Source organism: Syngnathoides biaculeatus, chromosome 6 (assembly GCF_019802595.1).
Source record: "Syngnathoides biaculeatus isolate LvHL_M chromosome 6, ASM1980259v1, whole genome shotgun sequence".
NCBI lineage: Eukaryota > Metazoa > Chordata > Actinopteri > Syngnathiformes > Syngnathidae > Syngnathoides > Syngnathoides biaculeatus.
The window spans coordinates 50,004-76,489 of NC_084645.1; the positions used below are offsets into that span (position 1 = coordinate 50,004).

Consider the following 26,486-nt stretch of genomic DNA (forward strand, 5'->3'; position numbering starts at 1 on the left):
AATGACCTCAAGAAAAGCACGCGCGCACGCACATGAACAGAACTTCGATACGCTTTGGTGCCTTCACGAGAGCCACACGAAAGGAGGCAAAGAGCTGCGGGTTGGCCACCCCTGCAGAACGATCCAGACAATGCAATGGAGGCACTAAGTCAGAGAACAACTTGTGTCAAAAGTTAGATGGTACAACTAAAGCTACGGGATCACATTTTATGCTATGTTGTATTTTGTATCCAATTGTGTGGCCACTGTGAATTCAGTTTGTCCAGACAGGCAGGAGGTGGGCGGCAGCGCTGGAGCTCATTTTACATACCAATTAGAGTCAAACGACAGATAGGAGAACATGGGCCATGATAGCAGAGTCAGAAAGGTTGCTGCCCACGTACGTCGACTTCAAAAGGAAAGCTTGTACGCCTTTTTGATTTCTTCTCTTAACATTGAGATACCACAATCAACGAGAGCTGCACAATATAATAAGCCCTGCCTACCTCAGCCCAACAATTTTAAACGTCTGTTGCCAGTGACAACTTGAATATTTGCATCCACTGACGAGTACACGGGTCTCTCCCATCAGTTCAGTATTGCCCAGCCGTAATTTAAGGTAATGTGTGTGTGTGTATAAAGCATACATAAACTTTGTGGGAATTGATTGCTGATCACGTAACTTTCCAACTAATGTTTTATCTCGGGGATTTGCTCTTGGCACAACACAACAGAGGGAATAGATTGAGACCAAAGGATTTACTCTCAACACAGGCAATGTAATTCTTGACCTCCCAAGAAGAAGTCAATGACACCCTCCCCCCCTCCCTCTCTTCCCCTGCCCCCACAGTCCACCAATAGGGACATTCAAAACATTAAGATTAAATATTGCATTTGATGCACATCTGTTTAGTTTCTCGTCTTTTACCCATGATGTAACTTTATTTTCACATACTGGGCTGAATGACGGAGTTCTTTCGCCATCTGCGTCCTCACTTTCTTCCCTCACTTAATACGCTTCCCATGTAAGTAAGTTTCTTTCGGCTTGTCCCTTTCGGGGTCGCCACAGCGTGTCATCTCAAATAAACGCACATATATATGTTTGGCACAATTTTTACGCCGGATGCCCTTCCTAACGCAACCCTTCTCAGGGAGTGCATCGACGCAATTCACTCTTCTCACCTCATGACGTAGTTGTGTCCATCTATGGTCGCCCCGTATCCGGCCCCGCGCAGGTTTCCAGAATTCCCCACGACGGCGCACCGTAGGCATCGCGCCGCATCCCATAAGCTGTACGGAGATCGTCCAGGAATCACCTGTCAGAAAGCACAATGGCGAAATATCGGAGGGAGTAAATATGCTGGAGATGTAAATTAGTAGATGTGATCATAAAGTCCCTCTCAGAAATACAAATTTTGAAAAAAAAAAACCTAAACAATTCCATGTAATGAAATTCAGGCAAGGAAGTTCAGTCACTTTAAAAACTTAAACTTTGCTCATTTAAAAGTAGTAAAGTAAAATGACAAGTTTAATTGGATACCTGGAACAACCTATGCAGCACCTGCTGGATGCTGTGGGGTTTAAACTGGGGCTGCAACATCTAGAGAGAGGAAAATATTGTTAGGACATCCTGCTGAGGAACTACAGTACGTCTTATCATTGAAATTCAGCAATGTGTGTGCACATTTGTGTTCGTGTGTGCGCTTGTATATGCCCTCGCTTGCTGGCTGGATGAAATTATGCAACAAAAAAGAATCATTCACACCTACGAGGCAATTTAGAGTCTTCAATTAATACATGTTTTTGGGATGTGGGAGGAAACCCTATTGCCCGGAGAAAACCCACGCAGGCACAGGGAGAACATGCAAACTCCAGACATTCCTTTTTTGTGGCTATTTTTTAGCTATTTTTCCAATTTAATTTTCTTTCTTCGTTTTCTTTTTTCTGAGGGGGGTGGAGTACAAAGTCAGAAAATGCTTATTGCTGGGCTATCCCCCGCATGTTAAACAATTTTTTTTGGGGGGGGGGAGGAAGCATTATAATAATGACCGTTTTTCTCTGGGTGTTTTCATTATCCGCACTCCATTGTACTATAATGGAAAAAAATTACATACAGATGTACCCGACTCAAACAACTGGGCAAACCACAGGGGCCCATGCATTCATTCATCATAATTCCTGCACCGAACCAGAACAGTTGCCTCATCATCGGTCTAGTTTCCCTTCTCCTGACACACATTTTGTTGCCCAATATTTCCATCCCCACATCTTCCCCAGCAGCCAGCATGCCCTCATGTCTAATTCCTTCTCTCTAATTTCCCCTGCTCCCTCTTTGTTTCTCCTCCTCGTCTTTCTTCGTTTCTTTGGGGCGCCCGAACGCCACGCAGCTCATCAGTACCGATAAGGGAGCACTAAATCTGTCTTCTACTCCCCCATTACCTCTCTCACTCTCCAGCTGGTGCCTGCCTTGTCGTTTGTTTCTTTTTCCCCCATCTTTATTCATCCCTCCATCCTTCAGCTTTGCTGTCTTGATGCTCCCCGCATGATGCCAAATCCAGCTTGGCATATTGCACCTCTGTTGTTCCGGGGCCATTCATCTTTCTGTAAACTGACTACTAAGGTAGGAGATGACTGGCAGCCACTTCTAACACACGGGTATTTTATTTTTCAGGACAGCCAGTAAAGAATGACACACTATACGTACATTAAACTATCACTTTTCTTATCCACCGGCATGAGTTAAAACTGAAGCTGTAATGACAATCAACATGAAGGACACAATCCATCAGGGTAGAGCTTCAATTGGATGCATGCTTTTGCGATGCGGGAGGAAGGTGGCGTATCCTCCCTGGAGAAAACCCATGGAAGCACAGGTACAAGATACTAACGCCACACTCAGTATGGCCTGAGCTGAGATTCAAACTTGCGAAGATGTGCAAACCTCTACAGCACTGTGTTGCATGAAGCATCAAATTTTGAATTAATATATTTTTGAAATAACTGTTAGAGGGTCCAAAATTTCACCATCATTAAATGTTTAAAGGGAAATTCCAGTGGTTTGGATTACCAATGTATCCAATAGGTCTTGTCATATATACTGTACCTTAACAATTAGATGTTAATCCTCTCTCATTTAATGGTTTTTGGAGAAGGTTTTTATCGACAGTTCCTAATTTTAATGGGCGCTGCCAGTTTGGCGAGTCACATGACCTACATGCGCGGATGTGATGTATAAAGGCGCGGCACCAAAGGCTCGCTTATGTTGGGAAACATTTGTGGCCAGCGGTGATTTATCGGATTTATCTTCATCTGAGGGAGAAATAGCAGTATCGGTTGATCGGGAAGACGGAGGAATACTTCCATACAGATTTGAACTGTGGTTGTAAATATTGGAGAATTTTTGGATGGTTCTTCGGACGGGAATGACGCGAGTCTGACCACTTGGCCGTCACGCGGGACATTAAGTGCGTCACAAAGGCTCGGTTACATTCCTACACAATCATGGACAGCGCTAATTTCTCGGATTTATCCTCATCTGATGAAGAACGCGAGTTGGCCAACACGCGGGACACATCATTCATCCATCCTATCGATTTTGGAGTGCGTTTAAACCAGCTAGCGGAGGACTGCACTGAGGACAGCACTCGTCGCCGCCATGAAGGGTGGGAGAACCCATCAGGGAAAGGTAGGCCTTATATTGTGGGAAAGGTTGTTTTAGCCAACAGGGTGGCTAGGGTCCAACTGACAATGAAATGATCTTTGGCTTGGTGCAAGTTGCGGCACAGTAGCTCAGCTGGTAAAGTGTTAGCCTTACAGTTCTGAGGACCCGGGTATCATTTTTGTGGATTTTTTTTGTTTTGTTGTTGTTTAAATGGAGATTTGTGTGTGTGTGTGTGTGTGTGTGTGTGTGTGTGTGTGGAGAATTGGGGAGTTTGCATGTTCTCCCCGTGCCTGCGTAGGTTTTCTCCGGGCACTCGGGTTTCCGATCCTTAAATGATTCTTTTTCTTACTGGCCAGAACCAGCCACTAGACATTTCGCGGATTATTTCTATCTGAATTTTAGCGATACAGAAAAGCATTTTACTGTGTCCGATCGTGGTAGTAACGCATGTGAAGACGCTACAAACCGGCGAGGATTTCTATGTTGCGTGCCTATTACGTCACATCCGCGCACGTAGGTCATCAAAATGGCGGCGCTCATGAATATTCGTAGATGCCTATAAAAATCTTCTAAAAACACCACTAAATGGGAGAGGATTAACATCACATTGTCAAGGTACAGTACACATGACATAACCTATTGAATACATTGTTGATTCAAACCACCGGAATTTCCCTTTAATAACTGTGCAAGCAATGTTTCTGTAATAATAGTGAATGTAGGAGGAAATTTCCTGTTCAATCCTACCATGATGTAAACACTTGATATACAACAGCATAAAGTGAAACCAAACACGTAACATAAAATCATCATTATATCACAACATGTATAACCAGTGTTTTTCTATCAGGATGGAAATCTAACTGAGTTAGTGGGTATCCAGCGGCTGGCACCCAAAGAAATCGATTCTCAAATGTAAATTGCGAAACTTTTGAGTCTCCAGCTATTTGAAGTACTGTAATTGCACTCTCGGATCAGAAAGATCAGCGGTGCTTTTGATTAGCAGACACACAGAAGATCAAACAGTGGGACAATCTCCACATAGCAAAATCCAAAATGTACGGCATTAGTGGCAGCTACCCAGCCCAAATAAATGTACATTATATGTCAGGAAACACTGATAATGCTACCTTTTGATGATCACAAGAGACCAATCGGCAGATAGCAAACTAACGGATAGTGTGAGAGCCCAACGGTCCACATTTTTACTCAGTGCGCCTGCTTGCGGACTCAAATATATAAACAAAATGATTATCAATACCGAATACACCAAATATGTAAACAAAATGATGATCAATACCAAATATAGGTGAGGATTCTTTCACGAAAACGGAAGTGGGTTACAAAACAAGAAGTAGAAACCTACCCAAATGAAACCAACAAGGGCACTAAAGATCACTGCTGATTATCTTTGACTTCCATGACATTCAAATACTCATGCCGTTCGAAAATGCTTTGGACATTATGTAAGTTTTCTGCTTGGAATGTGAATCTGCTTACATCCCCTTCTCCTTTTCACGGAGTATAGTATCCATGGTATACCTGTACTGTATACTCGTGCATATGAATGTTAATTCATTCCATTCTTTTATCACGGAATATTGGCGATTTTTACAATTGGTTTGCATCCACATAAGGAAAAGGGCCAGGCATATGAATATTATTCAACAGGTTCAAAACCAGGTTAAAACGCATGCAGGGAGGGATTCAAGGCTGCGCCAGCTCCTATTGGTCTCACAGGTCTGCAGCAGATAATTTGTACCCTTCCCCCCCAAACATCTTCTGTGCTTTTTTTTCCCCTCCCTTTCCTCACCCTCCTCCTCCCTAGTTCATCAACTCCCTGTTGCAGTGTGACCTAATGACTTGGCAGCTGTTAGTCAGTGTTTGCAGTATTTTGCAGTATGAGCTGTACTGAGCCTTCTGACTTGAAGCCACATATGCTCCCACAACCTACGGTGGCCTGGAAGTGCAAAACAATAAAACAAATTCTGAAACACTTTAACATTCAGAAAACACAAATACAGAACATGCAACATTTTAATATTTCAGAACACACAAAAGCAGAAACTCTTTTACAAAAAGACAAAAAAAATTAGAAATACGGAAACCCCGAAAGGGAGTGCTCCATTTCACAGACATTCTTGGAAATCCCACAGGCTTACTCCATTCATTTTGGAAGGTACTGAGTGAGGGATCTACATTGCATACATTCTGGTCTTGTCGATTGGGAAATAAACAGTTGCCTTACCACGTACACTGCGGCGTAGTTCAGTCGGGTGGTTTTCTTGAGCCATTAGTTTTGACGCGATTCAAAATTATGATGTCCGTCGCACAGCGTCTTCACGTCATAGGTAACAGTTAATCAAAATGCACTGAAGCTTTCCCCTGCAGTGAAAATATTGTCCATTTTCAGGCTGTGCCCCCGCATTGCCTCAGCTCAAGCCATCGTAACCATCGCATCAAATGTGTAACATCAATCCTAAACTATACCCGTAATGTATATTGTGCCTGTCGATGAAAAAGCATAGCTTGTGACCAGAATGTACACAAGGTTGATCCCTCGCTTGGTACATTCAAAATTAAATGGAGCTGGCATCTCACTTGCAAATATCCAAAGTTTTAATTCTCAACCAGCATCCTGCTTCTTCCTTAACTCTTAATCTATCCTTTGATGGTGTAAGAAATGATGGGCGTGAACAGACTGTAATTAAATTTATTTTAGCAAATGCTTTTAATGACATGCTTACTCTCACATTCTCACTGTCTGGGCTATATTGACGGGTGTTGAGCATCTGGATTTTCCCTTTTTTTTCCCACGCTGCATTGCTCGAACGCAGCGTGTTCCTGCTTGTGTACATTCTTCAGGTGCCCGATCAAATTTTGTTGGACTGAAGCATTTCCCCCTGACGTACTTGAGTTGTGCACAGACGACAAATAACTTACGCATTGTTTGTCTGAGACACCGCAAAATATTCCCATACCGACAACCTGTTTTTTTGCCGAAAAGATTGACAGAAATGTATTGGATGTCAGATAGTTACAGTAGAGCACAAGAAAAGTGACAAGGCTAAAATATAAGCTTTTAAAATCATAAACGACGGAGACATTGATTTAAATGTCTTGTGCGCAGCTGATCGATTATGTCATTGATCGGATCAGCATGAAAGCCGGCATAAAATGCTAATTATCGTCCGATACCGATAGCACCAATGAGATCGGTGTAAAGTCTAAATTCTAAAATATACATCTTGGTAGCTCTGCTTTTAAGATTGTAAAGGCCACATGATAATTTATATGAACTAAGCAAATCTCTACGGGATGTCCATCTACAATAATGCCAATAATTGCTTTAAAATAAATGCTCCATAATATACTGAGCATCCAAGACATACCCGTATGTATCATTGAAATTATACATTCGTTCTCTGGTCATCATGAAGCTTTCTTTGCATCAATGGCAGCCCAAACAATAAACAACACAAACATCCATCCATCTGCCATTTTTTTTGCCACTTATCCTCACAAGGGGTGTGGGTAGTGATTGAGCCTATCCCAGCTGTCAACGGGCAGCCAGCCAATCGCAAAGGGCACATAGAGACAAACAGCCGCACAAACAATCATACTTAGGAGCAATTTAGAGTGACCAATCATGTTTTTGGAATGTGGGAGGAAACAGGAGTGCCTGGAGAAAACCCACACAGGCACAGGGAGAACATGCAAACTCCGCACAGGTGGGGCCGGGATCGAACCCAAGTCCTCAGAACTGTGAGGCCAACGCTTTACCAGCTGATCCACCGTGCCGCTGAACACAAACACCCTGTTGCAGCGATTAATCCTACCAATATTCTCAAGGTTCTCCCTACAGTTTTGCCTGACGTTATACATGACAGCATTTTTAACTGTTTTTTTTGATCAATGTGTTGCCTGAAGTGTGTTAAACTGCAGCGGTTCCATTGCTAGGATAGCTAAGTATGCAAGTCAATGTTTAGCCAAGTTTTCCAGCAGCCACAGCTACCCAAAATTCTTGAAATCTAGTGTATTGTGGGATTTTGGCCATTTATTTCTTCAGTACTCAAGCCTTGCTAATTTTCTCCAGGCCACAGGCTGTGGGCACAAGGGGCTGTTGAGTACCAGAGGGTCATTGGTGCAATACGGTTCAGCCCGAGGTTTATCACGGATGCCAATATGTTGCCTCCTGGAGTGTCACATTCCAATGGGGTTCCTGCACTTCTTTCATATTTTGTCAAGGCTGGCAATGGTTGAAACATGGTCCCCCAGGCAGCTTTAATGCGTGTTTATAGCTCCAGCAAATCGATTGAAGTGATCCTGTCACAATTCAGCTCCAGAGTCGGCGGCAGCACGGAGGGTCACAAACAACTGCTCAATAAATGTTTGATTTTTTTCCCCCATAAATATGAATAATAAAACTGGACAATAATCTGTTTTACACCAAAAGATTCTGTTATTCAGAAACACATTGCTCACTGTGCTCTCTCTCTCTCTTACACACACACGCACACACACAAAATCAAGATTGGGTGTTAAAATCTGGTTTGGCACAGAGGGCATTGTAGGTACCTGTAAATGAAACACATCTTAACTTTGGAAGAGTTGTATGAAGAGGTTATGAGATGGAACCTGGAACCTTGGAACCAGCTTCGACTTGCAAGCACAGACTTGCAACATGAGCGCTTCATGGTGCCATTGAACTCAACCCAACACTCTGCAATAAACTGCACTTGGGCAAATAGTGAACGATCAATAAAAAAAAAGAGGCCTCAAGCATGATAATGGCACTCACAGTTTACTGTCAAACTTCAGAAATAGAATTACACTATGTGAATTGAGAAATGGCCTAAATAGCCCCACCATTTCAATGCTATGGAGGATTATCATCTATTTTGAAGTGTTTTATCCCATTAAGCAAGAGACCGAACACTGATGGTTCAGCAACAACTTTGTAGGCAGACATCCATCCATCAATTTTCTGATAGACCAGACTCAGGAGCATTTAATTGATGCAGTGTGACAAAAAGTTCTCAATTCTTTTGAAAGCTATTTAATCATGTCATAACTGTATTGTTGATAAACTACATCATTATTGAGTACTATTCTTCCTCATTAAAATACAAAACAATTGTTGTTGTATTTGTAGGGAAGGCTGTAATAGATTAATGGCATTTCAATTCATTTCAATGGGAAAAGATGACTTGCGATATGTTTTGAGTTACGAGCGTGGCCAAGGGACAAATTAAACTCATATCTCAAGGCACCACTGTTGTGTAGGACTTTTAAGAAATTAGTATCCACTTTGTTGGCAATAATAAGAGGCTCAAAGACACTTGTGTCTGTTTGGAAATGGATCATGAGCAAAAAGGGTTGCGTTTGCATGTGTGCTACGTGGAGTGTTTGTTTTGCTATATAGTACCTGAACTTGTGCAGGAAAAGTGGATTGTTACTTACCACCCACCAGTAGTAGACATCAGAGGGGAGCTGGATATTGTCTCTGGTCCAAACAGGTGAGATATCTGGGTCGTAGTTCTCATCAAACCAGTCCGAGACACCGGGATCTCCCACACAACGAGAGCAGGCACATGTTTGCTGTTGCTGAGCATCAGAGGGGGGCTGTCTGTGTGAGCCCACGTAGTTGGGCACCAACTTCACTCGCCGAGAATCCTCCCAGCCGGGTGGTTCCAGGTAATTAAAGCTGATTCCACCCCGTAATGAGACGGAGAAGAAGAGCGAGGTGAGAAAGAAAAGAACCAGCGAGCCAAGTATAACCCAGACTCTCCGAGAACATCTTGCCCGTCTTGCTTTCTCAGCTCCGCTACCTTCCACACTACCTGAGTCCCCCATCCCAGGGGCTGGTCTGCTTAGCCAAGGCCTGAGCTCTGAGAGTCTTGGTGCACCCCTGAAAGGCCCCCCACCCCAAAAGCCCCAGCGCCTGTCCCGGTGGAGGGCGGAGGAAGGGATGCGGCCCCCCCATGGCCATGCCCCCGCCCCTGGGCCTGCCACTGTATCCCTCCTATGCTTTTCCTCTGCTTCCTGCGTGTACCAGCCACCAAGCTCTGGTGAGCCTGATTGGGGCAACCTCCCGGTTAGCGCTGTGGACTATGAGGTCGCACACAGATATGAATTAAGTAAATATACACAGGACAGTGTCAAAGTATATTTGTCCCACACAAGCTCGGCACTTGGCGATTTTCCTACACTTACTCTCTCTCAGCTTTTTTTTCCCCCTCCACAAATGTGCTCGCCTCACACACCAAAGTTGCCGTTGAATTACATCCAGCTCCAGTCTGACGTATTCCTTTCCTTTTCCACTGACACGAGCTCTACATCAGCTTTTGTATCCTTTTCTTTACCCCGATGTCCCTGCAGGTCCTCTCGTTTCTTTATGTCCATTGCTCTCATTTCTTTCCTTTTTTTTCTTGCTTTAAATGTCAATCCAGCAACGAGAGAGCGCAGATGCAGCAGGTCGTCGTTCCACTCCTCTCTACCAGGGCTCAAGCAGTCTGCTTTCTCTTTCCCCGTGTCTTTCGTTGCACTGTAGTCAGAGCCCAAGATAGCTTGCAATCTCGTTGAGCGCAGCGGAGAGAGGGAGAGATGAATGCAGGAGGAGGGGCAGTAAAAGGGAGGAGGTCCAGCCTGAAGGGTAATCTGTCACATCTCGAGTCATTCTAGACAAAAATCACCTTGTTGTCGTCTTGCTCTTTCACTTTTTGTACTGCTGCCCTACTTGCTTCCATTGTACTTACTGACTGCTTTCCTCAAATCGCTCTTTCCTTTCATTGCTTCACACAAGCTTCTCTGCTTGGAGAATTAAGGACTAGAGGCGCTCCTGCTCTGGGTTTTAAGACTCAAACGTTCTTGGGGTAAGGATAAAACCTCCAGTGAACACCATTCAGATGTCAGTAATGCAATTGCAGAGTTCTGATTGCAGTCAAGTCCAGAAAAAAAAATCTGTAAGACTCACTTCAAGGATTTTTGTGGTTTATTTACAAAAGAAATAACCCATGATGATGTTTCAATGAAGGACTTGGCTGCGAGATGACAGGCCAGACCGGGGTTACTGATGCGGAGAGGGTGCGTTGGAAAAAATAGATGACTGAACCAATCAATCTTGAATCTCATCTTCTCACCAGCTGGGTCTGAGGGGACCATAGGAGGGAGGGTGGGGACAGCATCTGTCCTGCTAGCCACAGACTGCAGACATGTGGGGTATGTGCGACTTTGTGCCTTAGAGCTAATGTGTATGCGCTGGGGTTAGTGCAACGTCTGCCCGTTGCATTGATTTAATTGTGTGAATGTGTGGCTGGCAGGGTCACATTTGCAAGGATGACTGTTGATGCTGCACTGCAGTGGTGCTGTTCATGCTCAGTGGTAGCTCCATTTCATGAATTGGACACCCATGGAAGACTGCTGAACTCACTCCCCAAACCAAGTAATTGGGAATTTTTTGATCCAATGCAAAAACACGTTTTTCTCCAACCTGGACTTCTGAGGCAGTACACAGGGATTTCAAGGAAAGATGAAATTGTTCATTCCATTTCTGACGATCCGTGTGGAATCCAATCTGATAGGAACCAAGATTTTTCTTCCAATCTGAAAAGCAAAAGTGAAAGAGAGAGAAAGGGGTAGAACGTCAGTGACCACTTACCACCATTTATCTTCAGGATGTAGCAGTGCTCTATTTGCGGTTAGTCCCATTAATACATTTTACACTCAACCACTGGTAAATACCATGGCCAGATTAACAGAGGTTTAAATATTAAAAGTATTTTAATTTTGTGGACTGGTGCAGCCACATCATGTGCTTGGAGCAAATCTGCCCGCATAAATGTGGAATGTGTGTAGGGCCTGGGGGTTGGTTGACTACAACCGAGATTGCTGCTGCTTATCCTCAGGCCATGTCCTCTACCTGAATCAGGGTTGTGTTGATGCCCATCAAGTAGGTTGAGTATGAATTAATAGAATGATCAACACACCAATAACACGACTCAGAAGGGAGTGACCATAAATGTAAAGGTGGACTTAGTTGGGATCTTTTCACATTTGCACTTCATTGATCTAGCTTTTCCGTTCCGTTTAGTGGCTTGTTAGTGTTCCTATCTTTGTCATTGATGCCCAGGGATACAGTTAAGATGAGCATGAAACATGCCTTTACTCCTTTGGGTTTATTAACAAATGATCTGGATGCAAGTGCATTTATTATTCATTTGTAGGCCAGCTGCAAACCAATAGAGATAAGTGTTGGCTATAAATGTTTTTACTGAAAGCATCTACAGTATTTTATATTTTCAGTTTATTCACTGGTGTCTTGTTAAATCCCATACAGCGGTCAACAAAAGGCTATAAGTACTATATGTGCACAAGGTTTTCACTAAACTACAAACTAAGATGCACTGCTAAGCCAAACATGTGTCATATAAAGACACAAAGCACATGCTATTGTGTGAAAGCCTTCTCGGTCTCATACATCTCTGCAACAAGTTGCAATAGGCGAATTTGACATTTGTGTTTTCTTTTCTATGAAGTAAATTTTTGTTGCCTTGATTTCAGCCTGGCGGGAGAGTGATGGCTTTTTAGAACATCCAGTTCTGAGGACCTGGGTTCAAATCCGACTTCACCTGTATGGCGTTGACATGTTCTCCGGGTACTCAGGTTTCCAACCAAATCCCAAAAACATGTATGCATAATTGAAGACTGAAAATTGTCCATAGGTATGAATGTGAGTGTGCATGGTTGTTTGCTCATATGTGACCTGCGATTGGTTAGCAACCAGTTCAGGGTCTACCCTGCCTCCTGCCCACATTTACTTTAGCTGGGATAGGCTCCAGCATACCCGCGACCCTAGTGAAGATTAGCAATGTGGAAAATGGACGGCTGGATGATTTCAGTCTAGCTTGACAAGAAACTTTCCTGTTGAATCTGCAATTAACCTCCACCCACATTTTCTCTGCTCTCCATCGTCTATACTACAGAATCGATTTAAAAAAAAAATAAAATTGATGCCTTCTCCTTTCCACAGCTGGTGTTATGACTCACAACCATCTCTCTGTATTCCATTTCTGTAACAATGACTAACAATGTTTCTTTTTATCAGGTGACATAAGTCCAAGTCGAAACTCTTGTTCTTTCTCATGTTGAGTGCTCTCATTTGAACACAGGGGCTAAATTGTACCTCTCGGCCATAACATGTGCAGTAGTAGAGTGTAACACCGAAAGTTAATCAATTTATTCCGGGATGCTCACAAACCAATGTAATCAGTCATTGAAAACAATTCCCCCATACAAAACAATGCAAGTAAAAGGAATTTAGAAACTACTGACAGTAATTTAGTAAAAAAAAGATATGACAGATCTACTCTCTTTATAGCTAGAGATGACATGTATGGTGACATTTGAACTCTGAGCAAAAATCTACTTTCCACATTTTAACTCTCCTCTTATTCTCTTGCAAAAAAAAAAAATATATGAATAAATGCCAAAGGAAAAGCAAAACCATTTGATACTTGCTGATACTGGCTGGTACAAGATGCTGACATTTTACACAGCACCAGATGGATTTCCAATTGTCGTATTTTTATCAATATGACACTGACATAGAAACAGAACATTCAGAGCAAGATTTACCTATACCTAAAAAGAAAAATCTTGTATTGTTTGAGTCAATAAATTGTAGTCAAATGATGATCCAGACTTATTACATTATACATTCTTTCATTGAGTAATATACTTGTATGGCAGTTTTGAATTTCAAAACGTTACATTCCTAGTACGACAGCTTTTATGAGGGTGACAGTTTAGACATTAAACCAGATTATCCCTACTATTCAAATCCAAACAAATTGTGTTCACGTCAAAAGTACATGGGACTGCAATGATGAACAAAAAATGCTTTATCCTTACACAATACCGCAATACACATTTTTATTTGGTCATTTTCCTAATGAAAATTCTCCTTAAATCCCTCCGCGCAGATTCATACAGGTCAAGTAATTATGTTGATGGGAACATACCAGCTTTTCTTTTACAACGGGGATGATTCATATTGATTTTACCAATTAAAAATTTGCTCAAAACCTATTACACAGATATATATAGAGTGTGGTGTTAAGTTGCATCCATGTTTGTCATATCAGTTACCCTACCTGAAACTTATTCATATCTTCATAGTATTTGGCAGACTACTACTACAATTGACCTTTCTGACCTGTCAATCACTCGTACAATAATAGCCAATCAGATACGGTAGCCGCATTGTCTTAACCCCTGGCTTGACCCACCCCTATTGTCGCCATATCCCACAAGCAAACCTGGTTATCGGTCGTGTGCGGTTTGAAAAGTTAATGTTACGAACAAAATTGTCCTCAGATGCGCTTGGGGAATGTGGAATTCTGATGAAAGATATCCGGCTAGATTACAAGGGGCCCGGTTATTCATTTTCCAAAGCAGTACAATTCCACAATTTTATCTTTTTGGATTTCAATATGAAGTTTGTGAGGCGTCAAACTTTTTTGCATCAATATCCAACATGTCGCTGGAACTCTGACAATGCATCCGGCTCTGTCCAAAATCTTAAATCCGTGTACATATCCTTGCGTGAAATAGTTAAAAGTTAGTTAGTTAGAACTCTCTTGGACAAGTCTGACGCATTTGGCAAAAAACATACCCCAATACTATCTGGAATACACGATAGAGGATCCAGTTCAAACCCATTATGTTCAGTTGCCATTTTGGAAGATTGTGGGGCATGCCAAATGTAGCTAAGGGGAGCGGAGCTGAAGATCGCCCGTCGGAAAGGTCCATTATTGTGATTTTAGACAACAGAGATGACCTTCAAAGAAACACAGAGTAACGCAGTGCTTGTCAAACTTTTCTCTCGGAAGCAACAAAAACGTGAACAACAGCTGGTTGTAATTTAAAAATGAAAAGTGTTCATGGTGTTCATAACACTGTGCCCCGCCCCTCAGTTTGAAAACCACCGGACTAATAATAGATTAAACATCACCTCTCTCTCATCCTCTGTACCAATGAAGGCTCGGCCATCTGGATACAAGCATTATGCACATTGATGCTGACCTAATTTTTAACTCAAATTTGGCAAACTTCAGCAATCACAGCTGTTTTATTCTTTGGCCCAAAATGTATAAGGTAAGTTAATTATACATAGTTGGCAAAACTTCAAGTTTAGAAAGTACAATCAGTCACTCGGGCTGTAGTTGGGCTGTAGGTACAACTATAACCAAATGTTATTGGCGGTTGATAAGACTGGATGTATGTTCCAGGATGATTTTGTTTATTATTTTGTCTATGTCAAATTGTATTTAATTTGTCCATAAATGTGATGTGCAAAAGTGACCTGATCAGGAAAAATCACCTGAGCAATTCTGATAAGATACATTGCAGGGTTGACTGGACAGTTGAAATTGAATTCCAATTGTAAGGTTTCAGTGAATATCTGATGTACGTACATGCTACTGTATATCTTTGTTAGGGCATTGAATCGATTGCAACTGGACTGTCCTGGTTGTCTTACAAATCGTCTTTCATCAGTTCATGTAACAAGGCTAAGTTAGAACAAATGTAGACATTTTTTTTTTTTTGCGGGGGGTGAGGGGGTTGTGAAACACAACTATTTATACTCCAACCATGTTGGTTGGAGGCACACCCCCGACCTCGAATGGTATCATTGTTTCGGAATGCAAAAGGCCAGTCATTAAGATGCCACAGTCCATTGACGGGCAGTAGCCTCTCTGCCAGGCCAAACATTTTAGATTAAAGTGACTTACTTTTTCCCATAAATTAATCATGGTTCAAATGCTGGTTTGATCCATTACATGTCAGAAAAGAGGCAAAAATGCAGATAATTGTTTTCCAAAGTAAAAGCAAATGTTTGCAAATGTCGTATTTAAAAAAAAAACATATCACAGAATCTATGTTTTCATTGAGGACAACAAAAATCAGAAAATTTACTAATATTTATTTTTTTAAATATTGAGGTGTTGAAATGGATGTTGATGGATGTTGTGAGGGAGGACATGAAGACTGTGGGTGTTAGAGAGGAAGATGCACGAGATAGGCTTAGATGGAAAAAGATGACACACTGTGGCCACCCCTAAAGGGACAAGCCGAAAGGAAACAAAGAAGAAAAGAAGAAGATTGAGATGTTGAAATCAGAATATTTAGACAATTTAAAGATAAACAGCGCTAAATGATTAATACATTTTCATAATTGTTTTATATAAATGTAATAATCCTTTTGTATTATATTGTATTTCCTTGGTCACTGGATGGCAAAAGGTAGCAGAAAAGCAACACTGTGAAGTCACAAAAACAGCAAACTCTGTCGGTGAGTTTTCAGCGGATAAAGTATAGGTTTGTCAAAAATATAAAGATTGGATTTTGCGAACGTCGAACTGCGAATACGGGAGGTTCACTGTACTTTATTATGTATGGGGACAATTTTAAAATCCAAACAAATCGTTGGATGCCACACTTGCACCAACTGTGTTTTGCCACAATGCAAGACTGACTTATTATTCCCAGAAATTATTAGATTAGCATGCCTACTATTATTACCATCTATGCAAGTTCTTTGTTTGTTCTTGATATGGCGGATATATTTTTCACTTGCAGATGTGTTACTAATTTTCAAACAGGTTCCAAACATCTTCCCTTCATTTTTATTGCTTTCACCTCCCAGAATTCATCTTTGTTTTGCGGTGTTCAGCTTCCTTTGGCTCCTCAATCTCATTTGATATCAGTCATCGCACTACAAGACCAGACCTTTGTCATTACACGTTTCCCCTATGGCTAAATCATTGATTGAAGCAACAGAATACAAATCATTACATACTGTACGTTTCAGTATATGGCCATACGGATTTCGGTCAATGGCTTTACAGCCTTGAACATAGGATATTAGCAACCATTTTCTTCTGAAAAGCCAACTTCAGGTTGTCTCCAGATCAATTTATTGACTGACTAACCTTCAGTTTTTGCTTTTTACACTTTCCTGCCATTTTCAATGGGAAAAGAAATGGCGCATAGCAAAAGGGCACAAGTCAATCAATCATTATATGAACTGCAGCACGATGAGGAAATAATTCCAGATGATGGCAATCTGTTTGCTGCAATGACAAATCAAACTTTAACTTCAGGCTTCAACTAGGCTGTACCCATGGAAACTAAATATCAACACCCGCCTGTCAGATTGTTCTCAGATTTTTGCTTTTTTTTGTAATTAAGTTGTATCACTCAAATGTCACTACATTACTGCAGACATGAATTGTTCAAAAGACTTACATTATGCATTTTGCATTACTACCTATTGAGTACCATTTACATCAATATACAAATTAAATGTTTTGCGATTCATTTCCAAGTCAGACGAACAACACATATGAAAATTGATTGACAAATGTGCTGCATTGTGTTCATGCAAACCTGCAGCTTTGGTACATTTTAGGTGGACGTGTAGTTGTTGAAATAAAGTATCATTTTAGATTTTTAGATCAGATTTATTTTTAATTGTCAAAAAAAATAATTGGAAAACGTAAAAAAATATCTAATTTTATAATTAGGGAACTTCTTCAACTGTCTCTCCTTATTTCAAAATATTTATTTTCACCGTGTTGGACAGTCACGCAGATGGACGGGAGACTAGGAGAAATAAAGCGAGGGGGGCAAAAGGCACAGTCTATGCATCTCATCCCTCACACAGTTCCCCTGTGTCCAATTAAACCCATCATCAGACATCTCTTCGCTGGTGGAATGCCAATCAGCTATGTGTGACTGTTTGTGCACACCGGTCCCGAATAGTTCACAGAAATGAATGTACTTGTGTGCCCGCGCATGCTTACCGTTTGTCCTCTGATTCATATCTATTTTCACCGGCATAGATTTCTCATTGCTACATGATTTACCTCAGAAACATCTGAAAAATGAAGAAGAAGAATGTCCGGTTTTCCTGGTGGACAAAATGATGTGGTTTTAAAGAGCGCTTAGATTATTTTTCAGTGATACTGAGATGAAAAAAAAATCACTGAAAACCATTACTTCTCTTGTTTTTAACGATCTATTTCGTTCACAATTTTTTGGTCTTGCAGGCATTTCATTGAATCGCTTTTGCCGATAATCTACGGTAAGTGGATGTCTGATGTAGGGAGAACATGCCCTCAAAAAAAAAAAAATACAATTTACACATCCAGTCGTTCACACACCATTAGATACGGTAGCATTTAACCTTGTATCGAACTCAAGATGCCCATTGATTTACTATTTGGATGCCAAACTAAGAAGTCATGTGTTTTTTTTTTCCAGTGATGAGTACTTAGATCAGAGGCTGGCAACTACCACCCTTGGGCTGCAAACGCCCCATTACCACACTTTAAATGGCCCTTGATTAATTTTTTAAAATCCGCTATTCTCATCCTCAATTCACTGATCAGTTTTAAGTTGAAATAACCCTCTTCACCAAGAGATGGCAGACATCATGTATTAACATTTATACACACACACACACACACACACACACACACACACACACACACACACACACACACACACACAAAAACCTTAAATTAAACAGGATTCTTGACAAGGTGGTGTAGAATGGTCTTAGCTTGAGCTAATGGGCTATTCCTCATTCAAGATGGATTTTAGTGAGCAAATGCAATCATAAAAAAAAGTTTTGAGTCAGATACTGTGAATGAAGAAACAGGCTGCATGATTTTTTTATGACCATGCAGAGACAGAAGTAGTAGCAGCAGCAAAATTAGAACCCAAACTGAACATGTGCCAGCTCGACCAAAATATAGTTGGAAGGACATGGCAAAAATTGCCCTTTTTATAGAATACTTGTGCCTATCTCTCTTATTTTATTAGACAACACTGTTCCCATTAACAGCCAACAGAGAATCATTATTGTCCCCAGTGCTCTTTGCAACTAGCTTCTCTGGCGTGTACATTGTCACATGTGGACCGTGGCACTTCTCACCACAGCTCTTTCCATCAAATATTTCCATTCAAATCCCAACAGTCATCCACCGATCCCCTTCCACTCTCACTCATGTGGCCTTTTCATTCTTTCATCCTCTGAACTGCAGTTTCTTTTGTATTTTGCATTTTGGTTAGCGATGCGTGACCTGTGTGAACCTTGCAATTTAAGTGGCCATCACGCTCCCTTTCCGACTGACCTTTGCACACTCTGCTACCATGACAGAGGGGGCATTTCACTTGAGAGAGTGAAATCCAATTTAGTGATCTTATGTGACAGTTAAGTGCTTGGCATGTAACGAGAATAAGATTGAAACGATGGCAGAGCATCCTAAGAGGACTGTCTGAATAAAATAACAACAACAACTACAGAGACCACTATGGTTTTAATGAACCTCTTTCTCAAATAGTGATCAACCAATTCACAGTTTAGCAGCTGTAATCCGCTACATAGGGGCCGTAATAGGTTTAAGTACACTTAGAACTAAGATTTTAGTCTTAAGTAAGGCTTACAATATTTTTTCTTTTCTTTTCTGAATTAAATTTGCCTTTACAGTTAAAAAAAATTTAATTTTTCCCATGTTTTTATTTTTTTTTTCAACATATGAAGCAAAGATTGTGTTTCTCCTTAGTTACAGAAAATTGGTAATTTTATTTGAATGTTTTAGGAATTTCTAAATTGAATGAATCTTACTAGATATATGTGTAATGCTTTGAATTTAGAGCCCCAGCACCTAAGCCTGTCATAGATCTCCAAAGCATGACTTTGTGTCGCAGTACGTCTGCATTCTTTTGGGCCTTTTGGATGTTCGTTCATGCAAAAACACCAAAAGAATAGTTTCTTTCTTCTTACTTTCCTCAAAGGTCAGTTCTTGGACCACTCTTGTTCAGCTTGTATATGCTACGCTTGGGTAAAATTTTCCAGAGCTTTAGTTTTGACTACTATAGCAGATGACACACAGTTATGTGTAGCAATGTCTCCTGATAACTATAGTTGAATTGAGGTGTTGTGTCATTGTCGAAAACAGATAAATAACTGGATGAACCAAAATGTCCTTCAACTAAACCACAAAAAAACCAAGATAATTGTTTTTGACAATAAAGAAAAAAAGGATTGCTGTTCGTTAGTACAACCTCAGTTCTCGACCACAATGCATTCCAAAAGGCGATTCAAGAAGGCGGTTAGAGAAGTGGTTTGTTCAAAATCTGAATCAATATTTCCCATTACAATTAATGGAAAAAGAAATTATATGTTCCATGCCTGAAAAATGGGCTTTTTAAAGCATTTTTTTTTAGCATTTCCTGATAATAAACTGCACAGTAGAAATACATGGATAGTTTAAATACTTTATATAATGAAATAATTTAAGATTTTGCTTAGAATGTATGCTTTAGAAGTAGAGTAGGCTAGGCTGGGAATGCATTGCCGTATCTATAGCGACTCGGCCCCCAGCCTTGTAAACCTTTTTTTTTTCTTCCCAAAAGTGCAGAATAACATTAAACAAGCAATAATGAGGGGGGAAAAAAAAGCTTTTTTTGTTTTTACAAAAAGTAACATACAAAAACATTAACTCGTAACTCGAGTTAACGAAATCTTTGAAACAAGGCAAAAAATGTAGAAATGCTAATGGAACAGAGCATTATTAAAGTTCACAAGAAAAAAGCAAGGCAAAAGTATCAACTATCAAATCTCTTCAGTGGGGGTGACTCGATGCATGGAAGTTCTTTTCTTTTCCCAAAGAACTTATCTGGTGTCTTTGGAGCAGCGATTGGGAGTTAAAAGTTCTCAATATGAAGAAAAAACAGTCAGTAAATGTAGCTACTGGGACACGTCTGTGTTCAGAGGCTGCATTATACACAATAACAAAGCGTTGTGGGTCAGCTGTTCGGGCGGTACGCGTCATGTTATTTCCACTTTTTTTTTTAGGTGTTGCAATTCACAATAACAAAGAACGTCTTGGGTCAGTTGGTCAGGCCGTGCGCGTATGGTATTTCTGGGTTTTTTCAGCAGCGCAGGAATTCACAATAACAAAGCGCGTCGTGGGTGAGCTGGTCAGGTTTTTTGGGGGGCGTTCGAGTACCGGATTTTCGTTCGAAAACTCATTTGATCGAGAACGGGGATGTTTGAGAACCGAGGATTCACTGTACCTGGACTCTTTTGAACTCTCTTAGACACTTTGAAAAGCAAAGACCATGTCCGAAACCTTGGTGTTCTGATAGATTGCCAACTGACGTTCAACAGTCATCAAATCACTTACTACAACTGACTTTTATTATCCGAAAAACATATCTAAAGTAAAGGCTTGCATGAGTCCAGCAGACCAGGAGGAACTCCTCCATGCTTTTAACTCAAGTAGACTTGACTATTGGAATGGTCTTCTAACGAGGTTCCCCAAAAAGAGCATTAAACAGATGCAGCTCCTTCAGAATGCTGCAACTCGGTTTCTGACCAGAACAAAGAGGTCAGAGCATATAACGCCAGTTCTAAAGTCTTTACACTGGCTTCCAGTCAACTTTAAATTAGATTTCAAAGTTATGCTACTCGTGTATAAATCACTAAATGATTTAGGTCCTGAATAAATGAAAGGAAGACTAATGGCATACAAACCCAGTAGGGCTCTGAGATGAACTGAATGAGGTCAAATAGTGGAGAGTTCAAAACAAACGGGGGGAAGGACCCTTTAGCCCTTATGCTGCAAAAAAAAAATGTAATAAATTGCCAACAGAGTTGACGTCAGCCCCAAGTGTGTTTTCAAGTCCGGATTAAAAACTTTTTTTTCTCCATGCATTTTAGAATACTTCCACTTTTCAGTGATATTTATGGCAACAAAAGCTGTTTAATTGTACTTTTTAGTTTTTGTGTGAATGCTTTTAATCATGTAAAGAGCATTGAGTTACCTTGTGTATGAAATGCGCTATGATAAAAAAATCTGTTTTGCTTTTTTTTTTTGCTTCAGTTTTTCCTTCTCATCACACAGCAAGCCCTCCTTGTGCCAAGGCATTTTTCTAAAGTGTCACCCTCCTCTCATCCCCTTTTCCCTGTTAGGCTGATGTCTAGGCGAGAGGAATACTGAAGAAAAGACAAGGAGGGTCTTTGGTTTCCAGCACCGATATCAACTGCTTACTCATACACAGGCAATCCATCTAACAAACTTGAGCAAGGAACACACTATTTACAAAATAAATTTACTCTACTACTAGTTACTTAAAATGAGAGCCATATTACGTGTTTTTTTTTATAAATACAAAGGGTCTGAACAGTTGGCTTAGCACAGGGGCGCCCAATGCGTCGATTGCGACAGATTGTCAGTTTTGGTCGATTGTGTGACCACGTGTCCCCCCCATCCCCCAAAAAGATGTCAGCCTATCAGCCATCTTGTCGCTAGCGGGTTAGGGTTCAGGGTTAAATTTGCTCTTTCACTATTGCACTTTGTCAAACTACTGCAATATAGCCTTGTATTCTGATGTTCCGTATTCTCAACTCAAATGCGACAAGATACACTTGTTACCTTGGCGACAACAAGAAGAGTGGATGGCGCTGACTATTATGGAGACAAAATGAGGGAAAAAGTGTGTTGGTACCTGTCGGTGGTCAGAAGAGGACTTTAAAAAAAGGCTTGCTAAAAGTATGTTCACATGCTTTTTATGATATGGCTGCCAAGCTGGCAACAAAACGTTATGTAGCCCAGCAAGCCAGTGCAAGTGCTCGTGCTAGCAATTGTATGTTAACATGCTGCCGCTCTGTCGAAACATGCTTTAAAAATTTTGTGTGGGTAAGTAATTTAATTATGATAAAGCAGAGGTCACCAACGTGGTGCCTGCAGGCGAATGGTAGCCCGGGAGGGACCATTTAAGGCGGCCACGAGGTATGTTCTAAAAATATCATAGGCCACAAATTGTTACTAATATTTGTGCTTTAAATTCTGAATCTGACTTGCTTACGTGAATTAAAATTTTAAAATACCTGTAATGTCATGTACTACAATAAATTAAAACAAAAATATTTTATGTACGTGTAATGAACTGAGTCTGAAATTTGCCGCATACAGGTCACGTAGCCCTTCATACGATCGGTGCTCACAAAGTAGCCCTAAGCATCAAAAAGGACCCATTACTTCTGTCATGTTGTAATGTTGGTTTGACCTGACTGATAAGAATACATGATCTGACCAGAAGAGTGATTTCCAACCTTTGTGGAACCAAGGCACATATTTTACAATTAAAAATGTCACGGCATACCAAGAAAAATATGAGAAAATGTAGATGCTGTATATTAATTAGTGTCTGTACTTACTGCCATATACTAGAAGACCATTAATTTGTTGTCTGTCACTATACCTCACTGGTATAAATAGATGAACAAAGATACATAATTTATTGTAAATATATTTTTTTGACCAATTAAGTACACGAGTATGTACAGTAAATGAACAGGTCATTTAAATAGACACATTCTTCCATCTTGCGATCGGCTTGGTAATTGGTTAACATTTTTTTAATCCCGCTGATCAGCCTAAAAAATTGTGATCATGTAAAGCCTACATAATACCTCCATATCATTATAGATTTTGTTGTCCATTAACATCGATCAGGGTTGAGCATTCCTAACGTGCTAGCAAACACGGAATCAGCTACAACAGCGACTGAGTCGGAGTGCCTCTTTGGAATGGAATGATCAGGCTTTTCCTCATTGCAGGGTTAATTTCCTCAGAGTTTTCATGTAAGGTGCTTGCTGGAATTCTCCTGGTCAAATCTGAGCGACAGCTTTGTTGCTGTAATGCAGCAGTCCAGCCAAGTTGTGCAGCAGAATTGATATACATTAGCTTCAACAAGAGAAAAACAGAGAGATGTACTGTCACTGTAGCAGGGCATTTCTGAATAGAGAACAAAGCACCCGTAGCTCCAAACGTGGTTGGTTTGTCAGTGCCTCAATGCAGAGTGACGACACATTCCCAAGCCCTATTCTGTTGTGTTCTGTGATATTTAAAATATATTGAACATGGTGAAGTGAAGTGGAGTATTTCTAGGTTAGGGATAGAGGTTTGTGAACAAGGCTTTGGCACAATACAATGCTAGAAAGGGGAGCTAGCAGTGTGCTTTTGCTCCCTCGGGTGCACTGTGGTGTTTCATTTAGAAGGTTTCTACAAGACAGATGAGGTGAACATTACTGCAGGGAAAATAAAGTCTCTCTCTTTCTCTGAATTTGAGGAACACATCCTGGGGCTTAAGCTTTATGCCTGGGATTAAAGGGAAGATCGTGAGGAGTGCATGAAAATCAGCAACACGAGAAAAGATACAGATTTTTGTGGTCCAAAAAATTTATACTGTGGCTGTTGAGCTGCTACAGCAGTGATTTCCAACCTTTATGGAACCAAGGCACATAGCACATATTTTACAATTGGAAAATCTCACAGCACACCAACAAACAAACATGTCAAAAAAGGTGGATACATTAACCACTGTATGTACTTCTTGGTATAAAATAGAATAGGATTTATTTATTCTGTCTGTAACTTTGCTTTATTGGCATAAAAAGATGAACAAAGGTAAATAAATACTTTTCGGAGCAATGACATAAAACGTTATAATTTCCCAGAGCACACTTGAAGAGTGTTCATGGCAGTGCCCCTGTTTACTGACTGAGAATCACTGTGCTACAGATAGCAGTGAAATATCAACTACTTGATACCAGGGTGGCGGCATTTCAAGGCTCAAGTCCCAGCCACAGGATTGTCATGCAGTCTTTCTTCTATAGATGTATTGGTCTTTTGACTTTCACCTATATTATATACGGTGAAGAAAATAAGTATTTGAACACCCGGTTATATTGCAAGTTCTCCCACTTAGAAATCACAGAGGGGTCTGAAATTGTCATTGTAGGTGCATGTCCTCTGTGAGAGATTTAATCTAAAAAGAAAAATACAGAAACTACAATGTATGATAAGTATTTGAACACCTGAGAAAACTAATGTTAATATTTGGTACAATAGCCTTTGCAATTACAGTGGTCAAACGTTTCCTGTAGTTGTTCACCAGGTTTGCACACACTGCAGGAGGGATTTTGGCCCACGCCTCCACACAGATCTTCTCTAGATCAGACAAGTTTCTGGGCTGGCGCCGAGAAACACGGATTTTCAGCTCCCTCCAATAATTTTCTACTGGGTTTAGGTCTGGAGACTGGCTAGGCCACGCCAGAACCTTGATATGCTTCTTACGGAGCCACTCCTTGGTTTTCCTGGCTGTGCTTTGGCTCATTGTCATGTTGAAAGACCCAGCCACGACCCATTTTTAATACTCTGACTGAGGGAAAGAGGTTGTTCTTCAAAATCTCACAATACATGGCCGCGGTCATCCTCACCTTAATACAGTGTAGTCGTCCTGTCCCATGTGTGGAAAAACACCCCCAAAGCATGATGCTACCATTCCATGCTTCACAGTAGGGATTGGTCTTCTTGTGATGGAACTCATCATTTGTCTTTGTGGAATTAGTGCAATTATGACCAAAAAGTTAAACTTTGGTCTCATCTGACCACAAACCTTTCTTCCATGACTCCTAACCTCCTCTGTATCATCCAAATGGTAATTGGCAAACTTAAGATGGGCCTTGACATGTGCTGGTTTAAGCAGGGGAACCTTCCGTGCCATGCATGATTTCAAACCATGACGTCTTAGCGTATTACCAACAGTCACCTTGGAAATGGTGGTCCCATCTCTTTTCAGGTCATTGACCAAGTCCTGTTGTGTATTCCTGGGCTGATTCCTCACCTTTCTAAGGATCATTGAGACCCCACAAGGTGATATCGTGCATGGGGCTCCACTCCGATTGAGATTGACCGTCATCTTTAGCCTCTTCCATGTTCTAATGATTGCTCCAACAATGGACCTTTTTTCACCGTGCTGCTTGGCAATTTCTACGTACCCCTTTCCAGTCGTGTGGAGTTGTACAATTTTGTCTCTGGTGTCTTTGGACAGCTCTTTGGTCTTCGCTACGTTACAAGATTGAGTCTTACTGATTGTATGGTGTGGAGAGGTGTCTTTATGCAGTCAACGACCTCACACAGGTTATTTGCAGCTGTATCACACAAATAAATCGTTAAAAAAAATCATACATTGTGATTTCTGGATTTTCATTTTTAGATTATCTTTCCCACAGTGGACATACTTCTAACGATGAACATTTCAGACCCCTCCATGATTTCTAAGTGGGAGAACTTGCAATATAGCAGGGTGTTCACTGTACATATATATCATCTCTGCCTGTCTGTACTAAGAATTATTGTTACTTTGTGTGCCTGCAGTTGTGAGGTGGATGACTGGTGAGCATACCTGCCTTACATAGCTGAGGACCAGGTTTAAAATCCTGGCCTTGCCTGAGTGAAGGTTGCATCTTCTTCATCCCACATTCCAAAAACATGCGTGGTAGGTTGATTGAGCATTCTAAATTCCCCATAGGTGTGAATGTGAGTATGAATGGTTGTTTGTTTATATGTGGCCTGAGATTGGGTGGCAACCAGTTCAGGGTGTACCCGGCTTTTCGCCTGAAGATTGCTGGGATAGGCTCCAGCGCATCTGCAAACCTTGTGATGATAAGCAGTTCGGAAAATGAATGGATGGACGGATTTCTGTCTGCATTTAAAAAAAAATGTTTAAGAAATGGGACTCAAGTGTTATCAGACACTTTAGCTATCAACACAAGGGTTATAGGAATACAGCAGATTACGTCACTTCGTTGCGAGACAGCTACATTATTCAGCACACACGGTTGGAAGGGCCCCAGTAGGTACACGGATCCCCACACGTAGACGGGATTCTAATTAAAATCTTATCAAACACGCAGTTAGGA

At 41.0% G+C, this 26,486-nt stretch overlaps 1 protein-coding gene across 3 annotated transcripts in view; it reads right to left on the reverse strand.

Moving 5' to 3' along the window:
• st3gal2 (ST3 beta-galactoside alpha-2,3-sialyltransferase 2) overlaps nt 1-26,486 on the reverse strand; it is a 48,356-nt gene that overhangs the window by 12,022 nt on the left and 9,848 nt on the right. For all 3 annotated transcript variants that reach the window (XM_061822351.1, XM_061822352.1, XM_061822350.1), the window contains exons 2-4: nt 9,104-11,245; nt 1,520-1,579; nt 1,162-1,295 (exon numbers count right to left, since the gene is read on the reverse strand). In XM_061822351.1, coding sequence (XP_061678335.1) covers nt 1,162-1,295; nt 1,520-1,579; nt 9,104-9,496 — 587 coding nt within the window. In that variant the 5' untranslated portion in view covers nt 9,497-11,245. The remainder of the gene's footprint in view (nt 1-1,161; nt 1,296-1,519; nt 1,580-9,103; nt 11,246-26,486) is intronic.